Genomic DNA, 10,309 nt, shown 5'->3' with positions numbered 1-10,309 from the left:
GATTTATTTTTTCAGTGTACATCCCTACTGGTTAGCCTATAGTCTATTTTACGAAACGACAACAGTGTTGATATTGATATTAACACTCACGGGCTTGGGCGCAACCTCCTGTCAAATTTTCATTCATGAAATGAGCGATCAGCTGATCCGAAACGTCTCGTAAAATGGCTCATTTCGTTAAGTCTTATTATTCGTAAAAAAAAAATTTTATTTTCTATTTTATATAACTCATTTTGATATCACAATGATCAACTTTTCCGAACTGATTCATAATGCAACTGAAATGAGTTGCATAATGAAAAATAGTTGCATAATTTTCATAATGCAACTCATTTGAATTGCATTATGAACATTATGCAACCCAAATGAGTTACATTATGAAAAAATCATTGCTTGAAATTTTGTATGAAATGTACGACTCGTGCTGAAAAAATCAACTTTTTGCAACTCGTTACATAAATTAGGGAACGTTCAAAAATTACGTCCAACATTTGGGGGAGGGGGGGGGGTATACAAAAGTGTGACACTACGTGTATTAGGTATAGGGAAAATGCGTGACAGAGGGGGGAGGGGGGGTCTAGAAATCCCAAAAATTGATGGACGTAATATTTGAATCTTCCCTTACTATAGGAGGCAATCAGTGAAGTACTAGATTGAAAGTAGTGAGCTGGATTTTTGTATGGTGAGATGATCAATTCTCCATTTCTGCAATGAAATGGTGCAAACAGCGTGGGTTATATTATTTATTGACTAATTTGATGCTGTTTGAGCAAAAGTTTGGATAACTGTGTTGTTGAAGTTGCAGGAAAAAATAATACAACAACACACTTATTTATATTTTTGCTCAAACAGCATCAAATTAGCCAATAAATCATATAACCTACGCTGTTTGCACCATTTCATTGCAGAAATGGAGAATTGATCATCTCACCATACAAAAATCCAGCTCACTACTTTCAATCTAGTACTTCACTGATTGCCTCCTATAGGACAGATCGGTGAAGTACTAGATTTGTAGTAATGAGCTGAATTTTAGTATGGTGAGAAGGTAAATTCTCCGTTTCTGCAATAAAATAGTGCAAAAAGCGTAGGTATTATGATTCCTGGCATAATTTAATGCTGTTTGAGCAAAACTTTGGGCAACAGTGTTGTTATTTTCTCCATTTCTTGCAACATAAACAACATAGTTATCCAAAGTTTTGCTCAAACAGCATCAAATTAGGTAAGGAATCATAATACCCACGCTTTTCGCACCATTTCATTGCAGAAACAGAGAATAGGACAGATCGGTGAAGTACTAGATTTGTAGTAATGAGCTGAATTTTAGTATGGTGAGAAGGTCAATTCTCCGTTTCTGCAATGAAATGATTAAAAAAGCGTGGGTATTATGATTCCTTGCCTAATTTGATGCTGTTTGAGCAAAACTTTAGACAACAGTGTTGTTCTTTTCTCCATTTCTTGCAATATAAACAACATAGTTATCCAAAGTTTTGCTCAAACAGCATTAAATAGGACAGATCGGTGAAGTACTAGATTTGTAGTAATGAGCTGAATTTTAGTATGGTGAGAAGGTCAATTCTCCGTTTCTGCAATGAAATGGTGAAAAAAGCGTGGGTATTCCTTGCCTAATTTGATGCTGTTTGAGCAAAACTTTGGGGAACAGTGTTGTTGTTTTCTCCATTTCTTGCAACATAAACAACATAGTTATCCAAAGTTTTGCTCAAACAGCATCAAATTAGGCAAGGAATCATAATACCCACGCTTTTTGCGCCATTTCATTGCAGAAACGGAGAATGGACCTTCTCACCATACTAAAATTCAGCTCATTACTACAAATCTAGTACTACACCGAACGTGCCCCATTAGGCAAGCAATCATAATACCCACGCTTTTTGCACCATTTCTTTGCAGAAACGGAGAATTGACCTTATCACCATACAAAAATTCAGCTCATTACTTCAAATCTAGTACTACACCGAACGTGCCCCATTGACCTTCTCACCATACTAAAATTCAGCTCATAACTACAAATCTAGTACTACACCGAACGTGCCCCATTATAAGTGAAAACCAATCTGCACGGAGAAATCAAACTACCTAATTTTTGGGTCGATTTTACTCAAAGCTGAGTATATCGAATAAACTAGTTACCCAAAATTAGGTTGTTTTCCCTCTTTCCCCCACCGATGTTGTCAAAAACAAACAGAGATGCATCTACTCAATGGGGGTCCTTGAGCCCAATAAGCCAATTTTGAGTAAATGTAGGTATACTCAAATTTGGGTTGAATGAGGGGGGGGGGTCTTGGGTTGAATTTACCTACTCTTAAGTATATTTTTTTGCTGGAGGTAAAGGCAATAGGACAGATCGGTGAAGTACTAGATTTGTAGTAATGAGCTGAATTTTAGTATGGTGAGAAGGTCAATGGGGCACGTTCGGTGTACAGTCGACTCTCTACATATCGATGTTCTACATCTCGATATCTTTCCCTATCTCGATGGTTTGATCGGACCCTTCGATCTGCATACATTTTACCTATCTGTATGTCGATATCTCCTTATCTCGATATCTCCCTATCTCGATGTAATCTCGTTCGTTTTTGCTCTAGATTTTCTCTCCATATGTCGATATGCCCATATTCACAGGTTGCTAGATTTCATATTGTGGGTATCAGGTATCAGTAGGTCGGCTCTAGAGGCACGTTCTCCTCCATTCGGGAAATTTGTGCCATCGCCATGAACACGAGCCTATTCATCATTTACCTGACGGAGAAGGGAAGGAAAAAGGATAGGACATGGGAAAGGACAGGTAAGGGAATAGGATCGTCATACTCGCAAAAGCGTACCACAATGGGTTCACATAGCGTCCTGAAAAGGACACTGTAATAACGCATAAGCGTGCCACAATGGGTTCGAACAGCGCCCTGAAAAGGGCACTGTGATAATGCATAAAGCGTAAAGAGAGCCTATAGCTCTTTACCACAGCGGGTCAAGAACAACAGAACGTCCTGAAGATTCAGGTTTCTGAAGTCAGTTTCACTTAATAAGTGTTTCCCGAGTACTCGGAAACGCAATTGCGCAAAAACTGGACAGTTACATATTAAATGATACGAAGTTCCATAATCGGATTCACAGCTATCACATGCAAATGAATCAGCTTGCTGAATATTCGCCATGTGATAACTGAGTCGGCAGTGGCCAGTCAATGCTTTGACCAGCATGCTGCAATTTTGCTTTGACAGATTTGTTAGATACTTTGCCACCCCTAGAGATGGCTCAGTACAATACAATTTTGTTTGACGACATGACTCCAAACTATTCCAGTATTGTTTGTGCTGAGTGGCAGCCCACGTGTCAATCCGAAGCTTCACCCAACACTTGGATACCGGAATAGCTGGCTCAGGGCCAATGAAGTCATGTGATGCTCCAGTGCGAGCTAACTCATCAGCCAATTCATTTCCAGCGATGGAAGAATGGCCAGGTACCCATACAAGGTGAACAGCGTTTGCTGAATTCAGCTCCTCAATTTGAGTTCGACAAGCGATAACTATCTTCGACCTGGAGTTGGCCGAAGCAAGTGCTTTAATAGCAGCCTGGCTATCTGAACAGAAGTATATTACTTTGCCCATTACGTGCTGCTGAAGTGCTGATTGCACTCCGCACATAAGAGCAAAGATTTCGGCCTGAAAAACGGTGCAGTGTCTGCCAAGTGAATAAGACTGATACAGTCTTAGCTCACGAGAATAAACACCAGCACCTGCTCGACCTTCGAGAAGGGAGCCATCAGTGTAACATACGATGCCGTCTGAAATACTTCTCTCCAGATAACCAGATGTCCACTCTTCCCTGGAAGGGAATTTCGTGGAAAATGTCCTATATGGAAAATTACAAGCAATTGTAAGATCACTTGGAGCAAGGACAACTTTGTCCCAATTCACCAAAAGTGGAAACAACGAGGTGTGTGTTAAACTGCGGTTCACAGGAGTTTCCTCTAGTAAACCGAGTACCCATAGGCGGTAAGTGCAAGAAAGTGCTTCTTGTTTGAGATGAATGTGTAGTGGGGCAACGTCAAAGAGAACTTCGAGAGCTGCCGTGGGTGCAAACATTCTGGGAATGCGAAGTGACATCTGTTTGTTGACGGTTTTTCCTAGTTACGGAGAGTTTTTCAATCTAGTGTGCATTACAAATTGGTTCTGCATTTCAATCTCTCCCTATCTCGATGGTCCCTTCAATATCGAGATGTAGAGAGTCGACTGTAGTACTAGATTTGTAGTAATGAGCTGAATTTTTGTATGGTGAGAAGGTCAATTCTTCGTTTCTGCAATAAAATGCTGCAAAAAGCGTGGGTATTATGATTCCTTGTCTAATTTGATGCTGTTTGAGCAAAACTTTGGATAACTATGTTGTTTATGTTGCAAGAAATGGAGAAAACAACAACACTGTTGCCCAAAGTTTTGCTCAAACAGCATCAAATTAGGCAAGGAATCATAATACCCAAGCTTTTTGCACCATTTTATTGCAGAAACGGAGAATTGACCTTCTCACCATACTAAAATTCAGCTCGTTACTACAAATCTAGTACTTCATCGATCTGTCCTATTCTCTGTTTCTGCAATAAAATGGTACAAAAAGCGTGGGTATTATGATTACTTGCCTAATTTGACGCTGTTTGAGCAAAACTTTGGATAACTATGTTGTTTATGTTGCAAGAAATGGAGAAAACAACAACACTGTTGCCCAAAGTTTTGCTCAAACAGCATCAAATTAGGCAAGGAATCATAATACCCACGCTTTTTGTACCATTTCACTGCAGAAACGGAGAATTGACCTTCTCACCATACTAAAATTCAGCTCATTACTACAAATCTAGTACTCACCGAACGTGCCCCATTGACCTTCTCACCATACTAAAATTCAGCTCATTACTACAATTCTAGTACTACACCGAACGTGCCCCCCATTCTCCGTTTCTGCAATGAAATGGTGCAAAAAGCGTGGGTATTATGACTCCTTGCCTAATTTGATGTTGTTTGAGCAAAACTTTGGACAACAGTGTTGTTGTTTTCTTCATTTCTTGCAACATAAACAATATAGTTATCCAAAGTTTTGCTCAAACAGCATCAAATTAGACAAGGAATCATAATACCCACGCTTTTTGCACCATTTCATTGCAGAAACGGAGAATGGGGCACGTTCGGTGTAGTACTAGATTTGTAGTAATGAGCTGAATTTTAGTATGGTGAGAAGGTCAATTCTCCGTTTCTGCAATAAAATGGTGCAAAAAGCGTGGGTATTATGATTGCTTGCCTAATTTGATGCTGTTTGAGCAAAACTTTGCATAACTATGTTGTTTATGTTGCAAGAAATGGAAAAAACAACAACACTGTTACCCAAAGTGTTGCTCAAACAGCATCAAATTAGACAAGGAATCATAATACCCACGCTTTTTGCACCATTTTACTGCAGAAACGGAGAATTGACCTTCTCACCATACTAAAATTCAGCTCATTACTACAAATCTAGTACTTCATCGATCTGTCCTATTGACCTTCTCACCATACTAAAATTTAGCTCATTACTACAAATCTATTACTACACCGAACGTGCCCCATTTACCTAGTGTGAGTTTAATCGATTTACTCAAATTTGGCTTATTGGGCGGAACTATGGGATTGCGTCAAAAGAACTCAATGGGGCACGTTCGGTGTAGTACTAGATTTGTAGTAATGAGCTGAATTTTAGTATGGTGAGAAGGTCAATTCTCCGTTTCTGCAATGAAATGGTGCATAAAGCGTGGGTATTATGATTCCTTGCCTAATTTGATGCTGTTTGAGCAAAACTTTGGATAACTATGTTGTTTATGTTGCAAGAAATGGAGAAAACAACAACACTGTTGCCCAAAGTTTTGCTCAAACAGCATCAAATTAGGCAAGGAATCATAATACCCACGCTTTTTGCACCATTTCATTGCAGAAACGGAGAATAGGAGGCAATCAGTGAAGTACTAGATTGAAAGTAGTGAGCTGGATTTTTGTATGGTGAGATGTTCAATTCTCCATTTTTGCAATGAATTGGTGCAAACAGCATCAAATTAGTCAAGAAATCATAATACCCACGTTGTTTGAACCATTTCATTGCAGAAATGGAGAATTGAACATCTCACCATACAAAAATCCAGCTCACTACTTTCAATCTAGTACTTCACTGATTGCCTCCTATAGGACAGATCGGTGAAGTACTAGATTTGTAGTAATGAGCTGAATTTTAGTATGGTGAGAAGGTCAATTCTCCATTTCTGCAATGAAATGATGCAAAAAGCGTGGGTATTATGATTCCTTGTCTAATTTGATCAGGCCCCTGGCATGAATGAAATATATCGTAGCCAACATCTAACTGCCTTATACTCATATTCGTGCAAATTAAAACGAGCGTGTAATCAACAAACGCAGTTTTTGTTTGATGTTGTGAGCCATACACGAAATCACATTCACAATGCGTGTTTGTTGGGTTGCTTTATTCAACTAATCGCAAGCTCCTCTTACCGTACATTAATATTAAAGCGAGTTTGACGTGTTTTGTGATCATAACAGGTGGAAAAAATGATTCCAAAAACTGATCAACAACCCAAAATAAACGTTAAACAAAAAAATGTTGATGTTTTCACATTTGACAGTAGGCGCTATTTATTAGCGCCCAGGACATCCTGTCTACCATGATTCCAATGCATTGATATAGGCCGTGTCAGAGGCCTGAATTTGATGCTGTTTGAGCAAAACTTTGGGCAACTGTGTTGTTGTTTTCTCCATTTCTTGCAACATAAACAACACAGTTATCCAAAGTTTTGCTCAAGTAGCATCAAATTAGGCAAGGAATCATAATACCCACGCTTTTTGCACCATTTCATTGCAGAAACGGAGAATTGACCTTCTCACCATACAAAAATTCAGCTCATTACTACAAATCTAGTACTACACCGAACGTGCCCCATTGACCTTCTCACCATAGAGCTTGCTAACGTTTATTCACCTCTCTCTTTCAAGCTTGCAGGCGGGATAGGATTTGTTTTCATCGGGAAACCTTTCCTGATGACAACAAATCCTATTCCGCTTGCATGTTTGAAAGAGAAAGGTGAGTAAACGTCAGCAAGCTCTATACTAAAATTCAGCTCATTACTACAAATCTAGTACTTCACCGATCTGTCCTATTTTGGGTAGTTTGGCGGTTCCGTGTGGCATCACTGAAAGAAACGTCGAAAAGGCAGTACTAGAGTACTCTGTATGCATGTGTGCGTGTCAGGTAAAATTTCACCCTCCAATCGAGGGGTGGTTTTATTTGTTTACATTTAGCGAAAGACCTGTGAAAGTTCCATCAGTCTCGTTTGTTCACATCACAGTGATACTGCTGAATAATCGAAAGTGAAATCAGTGAAATTGGAACATTTTGGCGTGAAAAATGGACGCGTATTGCCGCACTTGCTATCGTACCAATGCGGACCGGAAGTTTGATGTCGGTACCGTGTCACAGGTAACCGACGTGCGCGTAGGATATATGCTGAGCTACTGCCTGCAGATAGAGGTAAGATAAATCGATTATTTGTGCGTGCATGCTTTGATGTTCATTGGGTGGTCCATTCGCATATTAACCCTCGAGCGATCGCGCTATTGTATTTTGTACAACACGTTGAAAAAATTGCGCTTTTTGTACTCAGCATTAGCGTGGTGGTGGCCAACTCTCATCAGTACATCTCCACTGTATTTTAGGACTTAGCTTGATAGTTAATCTGCTCATTCCAAAAATCTCGTCCTCCTCCTGGATTCAAAAATTTGTTAATGCGTCACCTTCAACATACTTGAAACCACCTCACTCTCGTTCGTGAGGATTCCCGTTATTGTCTCGAAGTACGTCGACTTGTGGCACAAAGCCTCCGAGCGAACGATTGAACTTCTGGCCCAGATCTGGCAGACCTGTGCAGCAGTTTTCATAATGTTCAAACGTTTTATTTCTCCCTCCAGGTATCCCCTTACGACATGCTGCCACAGACCATATGCGAGGCTTGTCTGTGTACCCTAAACTCTATGTATCGATTTCGCAAACATTGCGACTACTCGGACGCCGAATTGAAGAAGATGCTCAAATATGCCCCACCGGAACATTTCGCAGTTGCAAACATAGAGCCTGATCCAAATCTTAAGGATCCCTTGCTAACTGAACAAAATAACCAAGCCGATAGCTCTGATACAGAATCACAGGTTTCCCTACCTGCAGCCGAAGTGGATGAAGCCTTACCGGAGGAACCCAACGAGGAGCAGGATATTCTTCCACCGGAAGAGGCTACCATAGATAAACCGGATGAACACGAGCTTGGCGAGGAGAAACTTGTTGTGGTTGAAAGGTACCTTTCGAGGGTATTCGAATGTGAGCAGTGCGACTACAAGGCCTCGTTCAAAGCCAACCTTTTTCGACATCATGAAAGTAAGAAACACACTGGCATGCGGATCTCCGGTCTTAACGATATGGCCCCTCAAAAGACCATCAGAAAGCTTCACTGCTGCGGGGAATGTGGTTTCCAGACGTTTGTGACCGCTAACTTTACGCAACATCAGCAGATCTGGAAGCACACGACCAGCAGTTCGAGGGATGTTGAAGTGGACAAGGTTTTGGAGAAGTTCCCCACTTGTCCGCATTGTGGCGTACAGCGGGCTAATCTCGAGAGACACATAGCAAAGTGGTGCCGAGGCAAGCGCGTAAAGAAACAAAAGAAACCTCCTCCACCTCCCAAGCGCCGTAGGAAACCTGCACTCAAGAACATCACGTCGATCGGTGTAGATCAGAGTGTCGACATTAAACCTGTAATCGAACAACCTTTGCCAACGGTCACTGCACAAGATACCCAATTATCGGAGGAACTGCTGAAAGAGCTTGCCGAAAAACCCGTTGTGGTAGAAAAGTACCTCTCCAAGGTATTTGAATGCGAGCAGTGCGACTACAGATCTTCTTTCAAGGGTAACGTAATGCGACATCATCAGCACAGGCAACACACTGGCTTCAGGGTTACCATTCCCAGTGATAAGGCGCCTCGTAAGGCCATCAAGAAGCTGCAGTGCTGCGCGGAGTGCAGCTTCCAAACGTTTGTGCGCATCAATTTGACTCGACACCAGCGGATGTGGAAACATACAGCCTTCACCACGAAGGACGTCGAAGTGAACCGGATCCTGGAGAAGTTCCCCACCTGTCCCCATTGCGGCGTGCAGCGGGCCAATCTTGAGCTGCACATGGCCAAATGGTGTCGAGTGCTGCGTGGACGGAAACGAAAGTACCCTCGTCGTGCTCCCAAGCCCGTCAAAGAATCGTCGCAATCGTTTGAGTCGGATGATGATGATCAGCAGCAGGAGCAAATCGAACTGAAGTTTGAAGTCGACAATAGCGAAGAAATTATCAACTAATCCTTTTGCGGATTCAGTATATACCTAGGTCGTTATGATTTAGTTTGTATTCATTGAAGCTAAACTGAGGAAGGTAAATTTCCTCATCATCTTTTTTGATTTGTATGATATTAAATCCAATAAAATTAAACAAAAACTATAACACTACTCGTCAGGATGGTGAGAATGTCGTCCGTCAATCAGAACGTGGTCGATTTGCGATTCCATCTGCTGTGATAATCTCCAGGTGTAACGATAAGGGAGGCTGTGTCGAAAAACCCTAATTAATTCACCTAGCGGTGATGGTGCCTTTCTCGTGCCTTCGAAACCCCATTTTCGGCAAAACTCAAGTAACATGTTGATGAATATCGTGCTTTCATACGTTTAATAAAAATCCATTTCATGATACCAGAAATTATATAGTTTATCTGGCTTTTGATGTTTGAGCCTTAAACTCTTAACCCTTTCTTTCCCACAAAGTTTTTTGACATTTAAAAATAGATAAAATGGTTTCTGAAAAAATCACCAGAACAAAAGATGTATAGTTTTACTCCAAAATATCGTTAGAAATGAAAAATTTGATTTTTTGGATGGATCACCTGTGATCCATTGGGAAGATGGATGCACTGAATTCACATATATAAATTTTGTTTTTTATTTGTATATTGTTTTTTTTTTTTCAAAACTATATTTATAAATCGTCTATTAAATCTTTAATTCATCTCGAGATTCTTATCTAGCCCTTCTGTAAAACTTAATGAAACTTGTCGGACTTCTTGCAGTTATCATAAGTAGTTATTCGGACATGATTCGCTTCGAATCTATGGATTCTCTCATCGTACCATAAGGACTGTATCGGAAATTAACTATAAACGTTCACAATTGCCTGA

At 40.5% G+C, this 10,309-nt stretch overlaps 1 protein-coding gene across 1 annotated transcript; it reads left to right on the top strand.

Moving 5' to 3' along the window:
* The first annotated feature begins 7,286 nt into the window (after positions 1-7,286).
* LOC109402575 (uncharacterized) lies at positions 7,287-9,582 on the top strand. Its single transcript, XM_019675249.3, has 2 exons — positions 7,287-7,572; positions 8,010-9,582. The coding sequence occupies exons 1-2, from the start codon at positions 7,450-7,452 to the stop codon at positions 9,438-9,440; spliced, it is 1,554 nt and encodes a 517-aa protein (XP_019530794.2). The 5' UTR covers positions 7,287-7,449; the 3' UTR covers positions 9,441-9,582.
* Positions 9,583-10,309: the final 727 nt, after the last annotated feature.

The sequence above is a fragment of the Aedes albopictus genome, chromosome 2 (genome assembly GCF_035046485.1).
Source record: "Aedes albopictus strain Foshan chromosome 2, AalbF5, whole genome shotgun sequence".
NCBI classification, from domain to species: Eukaryota; Metazoa; Arthropoda; class Insecta; order Diptera; family Culicidae; genus Aedes; species Aedes albopictus.
The sequence above is the reverse complement of the archived record's forward strand: the minus strand, read 5'-3'. Positions and strand labels throughout refer to the sequence as shown.

Coding starts and splice junctions, on each gene's coding strand:
- LOC109402575 (XM_019675249.3), top strand. CDS start 7,450: ATGGACGCGTATTGCCGCACTTGCTATCGTACCAATGCGGACCGGAAG. Junction 7,573..8,009: donor GCTACTGCCTGCAGATAGAG/GTAAGATAAATC, acceptor TTCTCCCTCCAG/GTATCCCCTTACGACATGCT.